At 44.9% G+C, this 17,755-nt stretch overlaps 1 protein-coding gene across 1 annotated transcript; it reads right to left on the reverse strand.

Annotated features, from left to right (window-relative positions):
• Positions 1-466: 466 nt before the first annotated feature.
• LOC147630078 (uncharacterized) lies at positions 467-16,969 on the reverse strand. Its single transcript, XM_086811702.1, has 4 exons — positions 16,722-16,969; positions 15,619-15,712; positions 955-1,107; positions 467-867 (listed from the first exon to the last, which is right to left on the reverse strand). Exons 1-4 carry the CDS (start codon positions 16,852-16,854, stop codon positions 828-830), a joined length of 420 nt encoding a protein of 139 aa, XP_086667828.1. The 5' UTR covers positions 16,855-16,969; the 3' UTR covers positions 467-827.
• Between the last annotated feature and the right edge of the window lie 786 nt (positions 16,970-17,755).

The following is a 17,755-nucleotide window of genomic DNA, read 5'->3' on the forward strand; positions in this document are numbered from 1 at the left end:
GAAGGTTTTTCATCTTACACTTTCAAGATCATGAAAAAAGACATATGGTTATTTGGGAGGAGAGGATTAATGGGCTAAGGAAGCTTGTTAGCTTGAAAGACATGAGAAAATGATCAAGTAAATTCTGCATTTTCCTCTATTAACCGAAATAAATATAAGCGGAGAAAGATTTACACTGCGTAACTATGCTGCCAATCATTATTTGACCTCTCGGCTAGGAAATCATTTTTGTGCAAAGCGGACTTGTCAACTGCAATAACCATAATTGAAGCCACTTTGCCTTGCACGAATGGTTAGGCATTTCCATCTTGATGCGTGCATATGTGTGTGTGTGTGTGTGCGCGCGCGCGCGCGCGTAAGAGAGAGAGAGAGAGAGAGAGAAGGGGGGGGGGGGGGGCAGGGTGTGCAAGTATTTGTTTTGACATTTATTTGCGTTTGTATGACAAAGAAATGGGTAACACTGGAATGATTTGGCAAGCGTCCCATTAGAAATTGGTGGTATACACATAACGTAAGTCACTAGAGAATGGATGCAAATGGGATCTCAATAGCTGCTTCTTTACTACATCTATTCAGCATAAGCGACTATGAGACATGCACTCTGTTTGTTATAATCCATGCCTTCTCTTTCCTCCGAACTTTCAATCCAGTACAAGAGGCTTGACGTGCAGAAAAACATTCTTCAAGTTTCGTTGAATTAGAATACAAACCTTGACATGCTCAGTAGAAAGGGGTTGAGACCAATCTGTATCTAGACATAACACTCAGCATGTTGCAAGACGCAGCTGTCTCTTCACTTTCTACCTGTCAAGTTCTCTTGTTCTATTTCAGTACTCCCCGGTCCGAGACGTCCAATATATCAATCCACTGCATGCCCAACAAAAAGAAAAAAAAGGTGAGGCTGCAATTAACCCTTAAAGAAGGAAGATAAGACTGCTATTTTAAAGTACATGCCTTGCTAGAATAAAAACGCATTGCAAGACACCCGCAACCCCTGTCCAGCTAGATGCACCAGAGTCCACAAGTGCATCTTGGATTAGCAATCCTACAGACCCCGCCAGCGACACAAATGAGATTACATAGGCCAGAAACAGCCACGTCCTTGACCTGCAAAATCCAACACACCCCTCTTATATTCTATGCATGAACTAGCGTGTCGGAGTGCAAATATTTGTTCCAATCCTTCACACCTTAATAAAACAGCCAAAAACAATGCAATGTACATATTGAACCCACTGGTGAGCTATATCATCGGCTTAAAGTGCAAGCTGGCCGAGTGAGCGCCACTGCGAATAGCACAGCCACTCCCCATCCTCCCTTTCTTCCTCTCTGTTTGCGTCCAGCATTCGAGACTCCCATCACCATGGTGAAACCGATCCCGTCAAGTGGGAAGACTCCGTTGGACACCCACACGCTTAATAGCACAACTTTAAAACCACAATTTGAAATGGACAACTTAATACAACTTGAATTTGAAAATGAAATGAAATGGAAAGATGGACACCAGCACTGGGGCCGGAACGGGCCGACCCCCCCCCTCAATATATGATATATTTATTGGGAGTTTTAATAAATACAATGCTCCATGGGTTCCAAGAACCAGATGATGTCCATGTACATATGAAAACAGTACCAAACAAAATAGGCTCGAAGTCGAAATTTGATGTAGATGCTCGAAGCAGAATGACCACTAGTGTGGTCCAGTCTCTACGGTCCTGTGCTTTCACTGGACTCCGCGGAGAGCGCCTCACTGGTGTTCCGAGACCACGCACAAACAGGCGCTCTCGTACTAACGCCTCGCTCTCCCGATCTCAGCACCTTTGGACCGAGGTTCGCCAATAGAGCTTGGACTACCCGGCACCGAACGGGTGTTGGCCGTATAGCGAGTCGGGAATCCCTTAGATTTTTAACACAAAAATGCTGCATCATGTCATAATACCAGTTTTCCTCTACTCCGGATGATGTAACTGTGAACAAGTTGGCATCTGGAAGCTGATCCTCTACACCCTCCAAAGCAGGTTCTCCAGAATCTAGCATTTTCTTTTCCAGGTATGTGTTGAATGGTGAACTCGAATTCTTGAAGTAGAAGCATCCATCTTGCCATTTTCCCTACTAGGAAGGCTTTGTTCACCAGATAGATGAGAGCTTGATGATCCACATGGAGAACAAATTTGTTTCCCGGAAGGTAGTGCCGGAACTTACTCAAGGCGAAGATCATGGAGAGGCCTTCTCTCTCTGTTGTACTGTAATTTCTTTCCGCTCTCGTGAGAGCCTTGCTGGCATAATGTATAAGCTGCATGTACCCTTTTTGTTTCTCTTGCATGAGTGCATTGCCTACTGCTCTATTTGAGGCATCTACATAAACATGAAATATCAAATTCCATTCAGGGTTGATCATTACCGATGCAGAAGACACCATGCACTTCAGCCAGTGAAATGCCTTCTCACATTCTAGGCTCCATTCATATTTAGCATCCTTCTTTGTTAGAGCATATAATGGATATGCTACATGAGCCAACTATTTCAGAAACCTTGTATGCCACTTCACTTTGCCAAGAAATCTTTCAAGCTGCTTTATGTTCTGGGTAGCAGACATTTTGGTTATGGCCTCCACCTTATCTATGGCCAATCCTTGGGCCGACACAATGTTCCGGATTTCACTGCAAATGCACACTTGGCCAGATTCAACTTCAGCCTTGTGTCCCTACATCTCTGCAAACATAACCTTAAGTGATAAATGTGTTTAGCCTTATCCCCGGACACACTGAAATCGTCCACAAAAGCTTTCATAAAATCTGTCAGGTAGTTGTAGAAGATTTCCTGCACCATTCTCTGGATAGTTGCTGGTGCATTCTTCAAGCCAAACATCATGACAGTTGCCACAAAGACCCCCCATTCAATGATGAAGGTAATCTTTTCCCGGTCTTCCGGAGCCATCTTCACTTGATTATATCCACTGAAACCATCTAAGAAGGAATGCATCTCCATTCCGGTAACCTCATCAAGCAGTGAGCTCGTGAAAGGGAGCGGAAAAGGATCTGAATTAGTTGCTGCATTTAGTTTGCGATAATCCACACATATTCTGATCTTCGTGTTCTTTTTGGGAGCTACTACAATCGGAGATATCCATGCAGCTTTTTCTACAGGTACAATGAAACCTGCCCTCAATAGTCTGTCAATTTCTTCTTTTACTTGTTTTGCTTGTTTTGCATAATTTGGGTTCATGCTCTACCTCTGTTGCCTGACTGGTACGGCTCTTTCTTTCAAATTGATGTTGTGCTGGAAGAACTTAGGGTCAATGCCCTCCATGTCTTCATATAACCAAGCAAAGACGTCTTGATACTCCTTTAGCAGTGATACTAGCTCCTGTTTGAATTCATCCTCCAGTTCTAGGCTGATCTTTACATTCTTTTCTTCTCTTCCTTCCCCTAGATTTACTTCCTGTAATATGTCCGGACTCACCTTAGCTATACATTGTTTTCCTAGTTTTCTTTCTGCTTCACTACCAATCCCGAATCTCCAGATTTCTTCTTCATGTTCCAGGTCCGTGCCCACTTAATTTCTTCCGTAGCTTTTTCCTGCAGGGTCTTGCTTAGCTTCGAGCTTTCTACTTGCCGAAAATTTGCTTCTAATTTTATTGATTGATTCCACGTTTCCAGCCGTTGTTTTAGTGTGTTGTCTTATTGCTTCCTCCACATTTACCATGTACAATGGTACTAAGTCTGGGTGTTCACGGAGTATTTTAGTTTCTTCATCAGCATCAAAACCTTCTGACATGTTGTATGTTTCGGCATGGATTGGCCTCTGAGCGGGTTTTAGTGGTCTCTTAGTATCCGTGAGATCAACATATACCTTCCGCTTAGACTTTCTGATGGTAATTCTATTTATGTCCCAATCCTACTTCACCTTTGAAGCAAATATAAAACACAGATGTAGGCCTAGGTACAAGACCTGTAAATGTTAGAAACTGATGTTTATTGCTGAAATCTGAGCACGAGGGAAGCCCGTAGGTGCTGTACAATGGTGAGAAGCAATAGCAGCTGCTAGACCTCAACTGAATGCTGAAAAATGAGATGAATTGAGAGAAAGGGAGCCAGCCCTTATATACTCCCTCAGGATGCTGGTCAACCAGCTGTAGCAAGCCAACAGCATGGCAATAGCATAAAATGCTACATAAAATGCCTAAAAATACCAAAAAATGGTAGAAAAATGCTGAATAACCTCTGCTAAGATATGCCAATGCAGGGCCTCATAAATGGCCAATACAAGCATGAAAAAGATGATGTAGACCCTCTGGAGATGATATAATCCAACACCTCCTCTTCAGCGCCAGAGGGGCGGTCCAATACCAACACGCTGAAGTAACACCTCCATAGTAGCTCTCGGAAGTGGTTTGGTGAAGAGATCAGCCACATTGTCCTTGGTAGAACAGTAGGCCAGTCGAAGAAGGCCCAACTCGATCCAGTCGTGTACAAAATGATAATGCTGCTTTATTACTTTAGAGAGAATGACTGTGGACTGTAGATAAGCCAAACGCAAGATCTCGGAGGATCAGAAGCCTGGCTGAACTGTACACGGCTGTAGAAACACCTCAATGAACTGATCTCAAGCCTATGCACTCTTCCCAAGGGCATGAGGAAGGGCTACACACCTAAGGTTGAGAAAGGACTGTGGTGGACTGTTCTAAGCTATGTAAATATGCTGAAAATGCTTATGAATGATATGTTACCTTCACCAGATGACTGTGGCATGTATGGATGATACACAGAAGGCGGAGGCACTGCTGTAGGGCTGAAACGCAAGGTGGAACTGCTGTAGAACTGTAAACGCAGGGCTGCAGGGAACTGCACACAGGCCGGCTGTGATATATGCAGAAACGCAGAGGTATATGCTGAATTGGGGCCTATGGAGGTACTGAAAGGCTGCGGGTATGGTCTGAAGGGACTGTACTGCTGTATGGCACTGCTGAATCTGCTCCGTTGGAGTACAAGGGATGCTGTACTGCTGCGTTGGACTGCTAGGGCTGGCTGAAGCAGAAACGCAGGTTCTCAAGGGGCTGGAGAAGCAAACGCAGAAGCTCCAAGGGGCTGGATGAGTCTATGGCTGCAGGCGTGGATGCTCCTAAGGCTGAGGATGAGAGGCGCCTGGCTTCTGAAGACTGAATGCTGAACTAAGCTCTATGCAAGCCTATTTATACTAACTAGGGGCTGGTCAAGTTGGCTGGTCATTTATTTAATAAAGTTTATATTTATTAATGACATTAAATGCTAAATAAATACCATAAAATATGGAAAAAATACCTGATAAATCCTAGTAAATTCCCTAAGGTTTCTGGGATGTTCTAAATGATGCACACGCATATGAATGCATATTATGCAGGATACAGAGTGCTTTCTGATGCAAACCCTAAGGCTTCTACTGACTCTACATGCATGAATGATTCTCTTTAAGTGGGTTAAGGGACTTGACTGACTGACAGACCCGCTAAGGCTGAGGAATGACCTACGTAGCTCGTGCCTAACTTATCCTAGACTGAGGATGTACAATGGGGTCACGACGTACAACAAATATCATCCTACTGGGTTCTAATAATGTACAAATGTTGCACTGCTGATGATGAGCCAGTTTGTCACCATGCATTGAGTGCAGAGTGCATGTGACAATCGGCTTCCCTATTTTCAATGTGACGTGACCTTTGATTTACATCATGGCTGCTGCCTCGGTTTAATGAAATTAAGGCGTTTGCGCCATTTTCCCACCTTACCGTTGCGAGTGGAGATTTAATGATGCTATGGCACTTGTCCTTCATGCAATCATCCACGTGGCTCGAGCTGACACATGTCTGGTCACTTGCTCTTTTGTCATTCGGACTGTCATTCGTTGCAGTACCCAAAGACTGGCCACTCTTCTGCAGTCTTGAGATTTATATGATCTTCCGCATTGACTTCTACTAATGAAATCATGCCACAACAATTGCCCCGGACTGTCTCTTGATCTTCCGCTTCTTCTCCTCCTGGCGGAACTTCCACCAGATGGCCTTTGTACTTCCTCATCCTGAAACCATTGACCGTTTTCGTGAAGGGCGTTCCATCTAAGTTCACTAGGGAAAACGCATTTTGGCAGACCATGTCTTTCACTTTGAATGGTCCTATCCACCTGATCTTGAATTTCCCCGGATGGAGCCCCAGTTTGGCATTGTAAACTACCACCACAGAGTCACCTTTTTCAAAAATTCTATGCTTGAGATGTCTGTCTGTCCAAGCCTTCCTTCTTTGCACTATTTCTGCTTTCAAGAAGCTGATTTGTCTTTCTTCTTCTAAGGCTAGGAGTTCCTATATTCTATGCTCCCAAGATTCTTCCATTGGAAGCTTCTCTTAAATTGCTATTCTAAGACTGGGTAACCACGTATTCCATTGGCATGACTACTTCCAGAACATAAACCATTTTGAATGGCGTTTGCCCAATAGCGACCTTGAAAGAATGGATGAGATGTAATGTGATGTGTAACGGGATGTGAATGAATGAGATGTGATGTCATGGGAATCGGGATGTAAATGAATGATATGGGATGTGAATGGATATGAATGTGTACGTGAAAATGGATGTGAATGTGTATGTGAAGAATGGATATGGATGTGTATGTGAAGGAATGGATGTGGATGTGGATGTGGATGTGATGAAAATGGATATGAATGTGTATGTGAAGAATGGATGTGAATGTGTATGTGTGAAGAATGGATATATGTGAAAGAATGTCTTGGTAAGCACCTTGTTGGTGGACTTCGCCTGACCATTGCACTGTGGATAGTAAGGCGAGAACTTCTTGTGATTAATCAAGTATCTTTTCATTAATCCCTTCATCACCTTGTTTATAAAGTGTGATCCTTGGTCACTGACTATTTCTACTAGCAACCCCTCTTTTGCGGAGTTGCTTTTCACAACCTTGGCTTCTGGCCACTTGGTGAGGTAATCTATTGCCATGATGATGTATTCACATCTGCTGCCCTTTGTGGGTGGTTTGATGGGTCCAACAAAATCCAATCCCCATTTCATGAATGGCGCTAGGGACAATATGGGTGTGATGGGCATCCTATCGGAATTTCCAGGTTGGCCCATCAGCTAACAGACACAGAGTTCCTTGCTTCCATGTTGGCATCTCTCATGACAGTTGGCCACCATAGTCCTGCTTGTAATTTCCAGGCTGTTACTTTGCCACCCATGTGTCCTCCGGGGATGCCGCAGTGTGCTTCCCTTAGCACTGTTGGCTGTTCATGATCCAGAACGCATCTTCAAAGAATTTGATCTATGCTTCTTTTGTAGAGTTGCCCGACCGGCGATCATTGTGAAATTTCTGCTTCTTATGGCAATTCTGTTCTTCCTGTCAGCAGTATATCCTTCCTGAAAAGACCCATCTTCCAAAAACTGCATCATGTCATAATACCAGTTTTCCTCTACTCCGGATGATGTGACTGTGAACAAGTTGGCATCTGGAAGCTGATCCTCTACACCCTCCAAAGCAGGTTCTCCAGAATCTAGTCTGGACAGAAAGTCTCCACTGCATTTTCTTTTCCAGGTATGTGTTGAATGGTGAACTCGAATTCTTGAAGTAGAAGCATCCATCTTGCCATTTTCCCTACTAGGAAGGCTTTGTTCACCAGATAGATGAGAGCTTGATGATCCACATGGAGAACAAATTTGTTTCCCGGAAGGTAGTGCCGGAACTTATTCAAGGCGAAGATCATGGAGAGGCCTTCTCTCTCTGTTGTACTGTAACTTCTTTCTGCTCTCGTGAGAGCCTTGCTGGCATAATGTATAAGCTGCATGTACCCTTTTTGTTTCTCTTGCATGAGTGCATTGCCTACTGCTCTATTTGAGGCATCTACATAAACATGAAATATCAAATTCCATTCAGGGTTGATCATTACCGATGCAGAAGACACCATGCACTTCAGCCAGTGAAATGCCTTCTCACATTCTAGGCTCCATTCATATTTAGCATCCTTCTTTGTTAGAGCATATAATGGATATGCTACATGAGCCAACTATTTCAGAAACCTTGTATGCCACTTCACTTTGCCAAGAAATCTTTCAAGCTGCTTTATGTTCTGGGTAGCGGACATTTTGGTTATGGCCTCCACCTTATCTATGGCCAATCCTTGGGCCGACACAATGTTCCGGATTTCACTGCAAATGCACACTTGGCCAGATTCAACTTCAGCCTTGTGTCCCTACATCTCTGCAAACATAACCTTAAGTGATAAATGTGTTTAGCCTTATCCCCGGACACACTGAAATCGTCCACAAAAGCTTTCATAAAATCTGTCAGGTAGTCGTAGAAGATTTCCTGCACCATTCTCTGGATAGTTGCTGGTGCATTCTTCAAGCCAAACATCATGACAGTTGCCACAAAGACCCCCCATTCAGTGATGAAGGTAGTCTTTTCCCGGTCTTCCGGAGCCATCTTCACTTGATTATATCCACTGAAACCATCTAAGAAGGAATGCATCTCCATTCCGGTAACCTCATCAAGCAGTGAGCTCGTGAAAGGGAGCGGAAAAGGATCTGAATTAGTTGCTGCATTTAGTTTGCGATAATCCACACATATTCTGATCTTCATGTTCTTTTTGGGGACTACTACAATCGGAGATATCCATGCAGCTTTTTCTACAGGTACAATGAAACCTACCCTCAATAGTCTGTCAATTTCTTCTTTTACTTGTTTTGCTTGTTTTGCATAATTTGGGTTCATGCTCTACCTCTGTTGCCTGACTGGTATGGCTCTTTCTTTCAAATTGATGTTGTGCTGGAAGAACTTAGGATCAATGCCCTCCATGTCTTCATATAACCAAGCAAAGACGTCTTGATACTCCTTTAGCAGTGATACTAGCTCCTGTTTGAATTCATCCTCCAGTTCTAGGCTGATCTTTACATTCTTTTCTTCTCTTCCTTCCCCTAGATTTACTTCCTGTAATATGTCCGGACTCACCTTAGCTACATTGTTTTCCTAGTTTTCTTTCTGCTTCACTACCAATCCCGAATCTCCTAGATTTCTTCTTCATGTTCCAGGTCCGTGCCCACTTAATTTCTTCCATAGCCTTTTCCTGCAGGGTCTTGCTTAGCTTCGAGCTTTCTACTTGCCGAAAATTTGCTTCTAATTTTATTGATTGATTCCGCGTTTCCAGCCTTTGTTTTAGTGTGTTGCCTTATTGCTTTCTCCACATTTACCATGTACAATGGTACTAAGTCTGGGTGTTCACGGAGTATTTTAGTTTCTTCATCAGCATCAAAACCTTCTGACACCATCGGGACAGCAGCCCACTCTCTGTTGCACCACCACCACTCGGGACGGCAGCCCTCTCTGCTTCTTACCACTCCAAGTACGCAGCACCCATGTCACCAGAGCTTGCACCACTCAGGACGGCAGCCGTCTCTGCTGCTTACCACTTCAGGTAGGCAGCACCCGTGTCACCAAAGCTTGCACCACTCGGTACGGCAGCACTCTCTGCTTCTCTCCACCCCTCAGGTCAAAGCACTCTTGTCGCTAGAGCTTGCACCCTTCAGGTACACAGCACCCTTGTCACCAGAGCATGCACCCTTCAAGTCTTGCAGCACCCTTGTCATCAAAGCTTGCACCACCACCACCACTCCGGACGGTAGCCCTCTCTGCTCTTCATCTACCACCTCAGGTACAGCAACACCCTTGTCACCAGAGCCTGCATCACCTCATCTTCCGCTGCCACTACCACCTTGGAGTGCCTCTGCATCCTCTGACGTGAGCCTTCGACACCAACCACCTCTCGGAGTGCTTTGCCTCGCATCAATGCGAGCCTTCGACATCGACCGTGCTTCAGCTCCAACGTCATCTCTACTTCTGCACCGGTCTTTCTACTCAGAGTTACCTCACATCAGAGGACTCTTGTCACATATGTTCACTCACCATTATATATAGACTCACTCACATATTTCATGCTGTGTTGTTTTGCTCTGAATTCTCGTACATCCGGTCCTCTCGTCCTCTTGCCCTCACATGGTATCAGAGCTATCGTGAGCAAAGGGATTGAAGACCTCGAGAGCACACAGCATGGTTCGTCTACCCGCACTCTCGGAGGACCAATTCTTCTCACCCGAAGTTGTTTCTCTAAACTCTGATCTATACCATAGGGAATGGGACTTCTTACTCACTGGAGAGCCCCATTCAAGATCTTACTTTGGGAGACAATCAACCCAAGTACAACCACTCATCTTCACCACCTTTGCCATCAATATCGCCCTCTCTGACTTTATCAGATTTTGTTTCTAGAGGGGGATACATTCCTTCTACCAGTGTGTCAGTGGGACCTTGGCATCCATCATCTTCTCTCATGGTCCCCTTTTTGACTTGAGAGGAGGTGTTTGAAAACAGTATTTTTCCTAGCCCTAAAAAGGAAATTTTTCTAGGTATTTTTGGATTTATTTGGGGATTTTTGTCTTTGCTGCCATCACCCTGGATGTGGAACCAACCCCAGTGAGCTGGAGTGCTGCCGGAGCATAGCCTGAGGTAGAGACTTCGTAAAGACGTCCGCCGCATTGTCCTCCATCGAACAATAAACAAGCAAGATGCCACTAGCCAAAATCTTCTCACAAACAAAGTGATATTGTATCTCTATGTGCTTGGTCCGAGCAATAGCTATACAGCTTTGGCTATCGCACTGGATGACCGTGGGTTCCTTCTCTAGAAACCCAATCTCGCCAAGCAACCTCCGCAGCCACACAACCTCCCAAGCAGCACCACAAGCAGCCTAGTACTTTGCCTCTATAGACAACACAATAGTTGGCTACCTCTTGCTACTCCATGAAATAGCTCCTGAGCCAAGGGTAAATCCGTAACTTGATGTAGATCTCCTCGTGTCTGGATCTCCTCCCCAATTTGAGTCACTCCAACCTTGGAGTGAGACTCCATCTGTCGTTCCCCCTCTAGTGTCATAGAAGAGTCCAAGATCCTTCGTACCCTGCAGATACCGAAAGATCCGTAATCCTGCGTCCCAATGAGTCTTCAAAGGCGTCTACATGAATGAGCTCAACAGCCCCACGAGAAAGCTTAAGTCCAATCTGGTGTTCAGCAACCAAATTAATGAACCCACAAGCTTCCGATACAGAGAGGCATCAACCTGCTCACAAGGATCATTCACTGTAAGTTTGGTGTTTGGGTCCATCGGTGAAGTGATAGGCTTGTAGTTCTCTGTCCTAAAGGTCTCCAGCAACTCATGAACATACCGCTGTGGTTTGCCAAATCTCCAATCCCAAGAAGAAATGGAGTAAGCCTAAGTCGATCATCTCAAACTCTTTTGACAAGTCAACCATTGTCACTGCTATGTGCTCCACATGACCGCCAATGAGAATGAGATCATCCACATAAAGAATAATCAACGTGACCAAACGACGTTCCCGAAAGAGATACAAGTTAGGATCTGCATTTGATCTTTGAAATCCTGTCCGTAGAAAGAAGGAATCAATCTTCTGATTCCAAGCCTCGAGAGCTTGCTTAAGACCATACAAGGCCTTCCGCAACCTGTAAACCATCCCCTTTGATCCCGGAACCTCAAAGCCTAGAGGATACTCAACATACACCTCCTCCTGCAAGTCACCATTAAGGAACGTAGATTTTACATCCATCTGATATACGAGCCACTGCTGAGAAGAGACAAGGGAAAGAACTGTCCGAATCGTGGTCATCCTTGCTGTCAGTGCAAAGGTATCCTCATAGTCGATGCCAAGCCGCTGAGCATAGCCCTTAGCCACAAGTCTGGCTTTGTGCTTGTCCACCAACCCATCTGACGTATACTTGGTCTTAAAGACCCACTTGACACCAATGATTGACCGTTTTGACGGCCTCGAAACCAACTCCCAATTTTATTCTTCTCTATGGCATCCAGTTCCACTTACATGGTTTTCCTCCAAGTCTCCTAAGAAAGAGCTTCCTTTACGGAAGTGGGCTCTTTGTCCCGAATGATACAAGACATCAAAGCATAGTTCACCTGTAACAGCTCCTCTGAATGACTTTTGTCACGAACTCTGTGCGATCTTCAAGGTCCATCCTCTGTGGTCCACTCGGAGGGAAGCTCCGTAACACATGACTCCCGAATGGTGTTTAACAACCACTTAGGTACTTGAACAGAACGCAGAGCCTCCTGCTGCTGCTAGGGCGCATCTCCATCAACCTCTACAACTGACTGAGGCTATCTAGTTGGAACAATAGATTGGGAATCATCCTCATACTCATCTGGTTCTCCAAGAAGTGGCGGCTCATCAACAATGGAAGCTGGAACATGCTCATCAAAGACAACATCTCTGCTGACGACAACCTCGTTCCGCTCCGGGTCATACAACTTGTAGCCTTTGGAAAGAGAATTATATCCCACAAACACAAGCTTCTGGGACTTGGAGTCAAGCTTTCCCCTTTACTTCTTTGGAATGTGAACATAGGCATCACTCCCAAACACACGGAAATGGGAGACATCTCGTTTCCTGCCAAAATAAGCCTCAAATGGAGTCATATTTGGTACTGAAGTCGTCGGAGATCAGTTGAGGATATGGACAACCGTAGCCATAGCCTCTCCCTAAAGTGGACAAGGAAGATCACGATGCTCCAGCATCGTCCTCGCCATCTCCACCACAGTCCAGTTCTTACGCTCAACTACTCTATTCTCTGAAGGCAAACCTGTATTGGCCATCTTCATGCCATTTTCCGCACAAAACCGCACAAAAGCATTGGAAGAGAATTCTCCTCCTTTGTCAGCCCGAAGAGTCTTTATCTGCAATTCAGACATTTCTCCACCATCACATGCCGCTCCTTGAACCGAGCAAAAGCTTGGTCCTTATGGGAAAGGAAATAAACCCATGTGAATCTGCTACAATTATCAACAAGCAAAATACAAAGAACCTCCCCAGGATGGGGTCTGCATAGGTCCACACAAATCAGTGTGTACCAACTCCAAAGGTTTCGAAGCCCGCTTGGAAGCCTGCTTCGGAAAAGATTCCCTGTGTTGCTTACTACGAATGCAAGAACTACAGCGTCCCTGCCTGCTGCCAACATCTGGCAAGTCATCCACCATCTGGTCCCGAAAAGCCCGCCGCAACGCATCCACATTCAAGTGGTCAAAACGGAAGTGCCACAAGTCACCGATCTAAGTGCCTGTCAGAGAGGAGAGTGCTGAGAGTTTGTAGATACCGTTCTCCACTCCGCCTTCCCATACAACCTAGCCTGTTTCTCTATCCCATAGAGCAACAGAATGCTCCTCAAACTCCACCCGGAAGCCAGTCTTGCAAACCTCATACAATGACAATAGATGAAAACAAAGTGCAGGGATGTAAAGAACACGAGAGAAATGCTTTCCCCCTCTGCCATCGGGAATAATCTCCATCCTACCCTCACTATGAATCAGTATAGTGGAATTGTCACCAATGAAAATGCGACTTGACTGCCGTTTAAGATCCTATAAGAACTCACGGACAATAGTCATGTGCCTGGAAGCACCATTATCAAGAATCCACTCCCGAGTATCCCTGGCGGTAAAGCCAACTGCCTCCTCGCTCGAAGAAGATGAAGCATCTGTGTCCAAAATCTCCAAGTGCACAAAGGCTGAAGCCTTTGCAGCTAAAGCTAAAGAATCAGCACTCTTCCCGGTATTCTGCTTGGGACACTTTCTCCAATAGTTGTCTTTCTTGCCACAATCGTTTATAGGTCTACTCGGCCTTCAATTTCTCACGGTCTGAATTGGGCTTCTTCTCAGAAGACTTCTCCAATAAAGACTTCCCTTTGCCCATATTGTTGTTGTTACGGCCTTTCGACCGCTAGCTAGTCAAGGCCTCAGAACCTCCGCCCTGTGGAGGGTTCGTAAAACGCTCTTCTTAGTCCAAGACCATAGGCACAAGCTCCTCCCACGTGATGGTGCTGAGCCTACTACTGGTGATCAAAGAGGAGTAAAATGCTCAGTACTGAGAGGGCAAATGAGACAACAACGTGATGGCCATGTCCTCTGAGATATCTCTTTCCCTGCCTGAAGAACCTCCTACTGAAGAGCCTGCAACTTGTTGATGTGCTTCCGCATCGTCGAAGACTTTGCTGCAGGATTCATCACCCGCATATGCACTTCCAAGGAGATCCACTTCATGGGTGATACCCTGTTACACAGAGAAGCCAAATGTTGCTAAATCCCTCTGGCCAGCGTCATATGTTCTATATGGTTAATCACTTGTGGTGTGCAATTTAGGAAGATGAAAGAACGCACACGGGCATTGACACAATCCCATAACTGTGCCTGAGTCTCCTGTTCTTTCCGTATAGAGGGTAACTCCCCGTCTTCCAACTCTGGCCGTGGAACACCAACTACAATGAAATCAGCCAAGTCATAAGATCCCAAAACGGACTCCATCATTACCTTCCATATGCCGTAGTTGTTCTCGTCCAACTGTTAGTCCACCGGGAACATGGGGAGTGTAGGGATCTTCACGTGCTTCTTAGCCATCTCAAGCAAGTCTACCATCTCAGGGGTTCACAAGGTCTTGTGAAGGGAGGGTAGGTGGGAAAAAAGAAGAAGAAGAGGCTACAAATAATATGCAAGGTGGATGTCCAACGGTGATGGTGGCCGCCTTCTACCCGATCTCCAAGTCCCGAACAACCCAAGCAATCTCCAATCAACACCTCAAATCAGCAAACCCTCAAGGTCCCACTGTCTCCAAGCTTCAAGCCACACCTGGGACTCTGATACCGTGTCAGAATGCACGGCGGAAATGAAGACAACTGCTATAGAGAGCAAAACGCAGATGAGAGAGGGAGAGAGAAACTATATAAACTCTATATATACACTAGAAAAATCCCGGAATGGTACAATGACAAGTGTGGGAGACAAGGGCCATTTTATATGGCCCCAGGCTGCTGGTCAGCCAGCCCAAAACAGGCCGACAGCAGCATATATGCTCACGACCAGCAATAAGCATAGTCGGCCAGGTGAAAAACCAGTCGGCCACTACTGCAGGTCAGGTCGGGTAGCACAGTCCAGTCGGCCAGCACCTAATACAGCTGCCAGGCAGAAAACAGCCTCCCACACCTAGCAAAAAATGAGAAAAATACATGGAAAGTGAGGAAAAATGGGGGAACACCAAAAATGGGCGGGCACACCCACAACAGAGGCCCTGGTGTAATGTATAGACAGGAGATGACTGCTAACGCCCAACACCACAACAACAAACAACCACCACCCTTATTTTGAGCATCGAGGTCACAAAAGCCAACTAAGTGCTCCACCCTTCCTTGCAAACCCGCTGACAGCAGATGGAAATCCGGCAACAGTGCAATGACGCCCCCCGCAGTTTGCTGATGTGGCAAAATTCTCTTGCTTTAGATGCTGCTGAAGTGGCACTTTTAAATTGATGGTGCATTCAAATATTACTGATGTGTCAAAATCTGCTTACTTTTACCTTAATATTAAAGGTATCTCTTTGTAAGGCTGAGATTTGCGTGGTGACCGTGAAGAACAGTTACGGGAATTTGTGTGGGCAGTATAGTTCAACCCTTAACAATAAGCTCAATAAGGAAGGACTCCCACATTCAAACAGAAAGATATGAAGGATTGAAGGTACCTGCACCCTTCGCCTTCGTCATACGGTGAATAATCCTGAATCTCATCCCTCCTCACACAGTTGAACATCAGTGCTGCAAATGATGCAAAAATGCCTGGAGAAAAAAAAACAGTAAAACATAATACAACAGACACACCTGGCTTAGAACTTCAATGTTGTGCACAAAGGCAGACCCTGTGCTTTGTTTGATGCCCTAAGAGAGTATATCTATGGCCCCAAGTGGTATAGAGGCATTGACTTTTATCTTTTAAGGTTTATATAACCACATGAAAACAGAGGATCCATTGTAATATATAAGGAAACAAAAGAAAGCTCTACCAAAGATTTTTATAAAGGTCTATATAGCTACATTAAAGCAGGGGATCCATCCTAATATGCAAGGATAGAAGATCGTGACGATGATGGTGATTACGATGGGTAAGGGAACTGGGGCACAGCTCTTTCTGTGATATGGACTGAGGATACTATTTCCCAATCCAGAGAACTCGCTTGGCCTGTGCAACATCCGTTGATGGAGGTTCAAACTTTCATTTGGCAGTAATTGGCTAGCAAATCAGGTGACGGTGACCATGAGGTCAATGATGATGATTTATGCTGGTGACGTCAGTGACTATAATGGTAGTGTTGACGGTGACTAAGGCGATGCTAATGACGATGGCAATTATCAGGATATGCTGATAACTATTGGGATGATAATAATATTTGTGGTGATGATGAGGGTAATGACGGTGGTAGTGTCGATGTTTTGACGATGGTGATAAATAAGATGACAACTTTGACTATGGTGATGATGATTATAATTGTGATGATTTATGGTGATGATGATGGTACCATAATGACGGATGATGATAATGAGGATGCTCATGCTATTGGTGACTAATGGTGATGGTGGTGATGACCCTCAGTCAGGTAGCGGCCAGGATCAGCAGCAGGCACGTGAAGATGGTGATGGTGGTGGTGGTGATCAGCAGCAGGCACATGGTGATGGTATGATGGTGATGGTGATGGTATGATGGTGATGGTGGTGGTGGTGATGATGGGCATGGTGATCGTTTGCTTCTTTATTATAAGGGACGTGAAAGGAGGAAGGTGATTGTACGGACCTGGAAGGTAGTGCAGGAAGGAGACAGAGGAGGAACTGCAGGCGACTGCGTCCACCCAGAACCACCATCCAGCTCCGAAGAAAGCCCCAGCGAGGCCCGGACCGAAGATGGCCCACAGCTCCGCCCACTCCATAGCTTTGTGGTTATGATCCAGATGAATGAATCGCTCTGATTTGAGAAGATCAAAGAGCTCCCTCTTTCTCTGCTAACCTTCGAAAGCAAGAAATAGCGTATGTACACTAATTTTAAAGTACTTATTTTTTAGTTTGCCAGGGTTCGAACCCAGGACTCAGGCCATTAATTTCACCCAATACCAAAATGAATAAATAAAACCTTTGCAATTAACTTGTGAGAGACATGGATGCCCCAAGACATGATTCTCACACTCATCAAAGACATGAGAAGCATAGACATGCAATGTCTTTACAAGTTGGATAGGTATGATCAATTGGCATATAATGCTTGTTTAGTTATTACCACATTACTCTAAGCACACCTAGGTGTATCCATTTTGAAGGTAAAGTCAAAGGTTTTTATAAGCTTTAGACACTTTGTTTCTATGGTGGCTGAAAATGTGTATGTATGTAACGTTGGCACCCTTCGTAGAGTTTGAGGGGGGGAATATATATAAAAGGAGTGTATATATGAATGAAAGAGGCATAAAATAGATTGTGCTGTAGAAAGGACTTGCAACCCTTCTCGCCAGGCCTAACCAAAAGCTTTGTTGCACTACAAAGAACATGGAATGGGATGAGAGAGATTGCACACAGTCCTTGTTAAAGGCATGGACAAGGCAGGCATGCTTAAACTCCTGGAGGTGATAGTGCAATCGACTTGCATGATTCATATAATGATTGATTTTTGCTAAATATGCCAAAGCCATCTAATCTTTAATTTTGTTTTCCAGGGGGGGCATTGTGTGGGTTACGTTCACTACATTACTAATTAGAATAAGTTTACCCTACATGTCCATTGGATATGACATTTTGTTCTTGCCCCTCCTCCTTCATTTATGTTTGTAGTGAGCTCTTTTG

This window comes from Cibotium barometz, chromosome 17 (assembly GCF_041138505.1).
Source record: "Cibotium barometz isolate CiBa-2024 chromosome 17, ASM4113850v1, whole genome shotgun sequence".
Taxonomy (NCBI): Eukaryota; Viridiplantae; Streptophyta; class Polypodiopsida; order Cyatheales; family Cibotiaceae; genus Cibotium; species Cibotium barometz.

What these genes read in the sequence shown, in the direction of transcription:
- LOC147630078 (XM_086811702.1), bottom strand. Translation starts at nt 16,854, where the DNA reads ATGGAGTGGGCGGAGCTGTGGGCCATCTTCGGTCCGGGCCTCGCTGGG. An exon ending in CTTCCTGCACTACCTTCCAG is followed by an intron (nt 15,713 to 16,721) that starts GTCCGTACAATC and finishes TTTTTTCTCCAG; the next exon opens with GCATTTTTGCATCATTTGCA. An exon ending in GACGAAGGCGAAGGGTGCAG is followed by an intron (nt 1,108 to 15,618) that starts GTACCTTCAATC and finishes TGGATTTTGCAG; the next exon opens with GTCAAGGACGTGGCTGTTTC.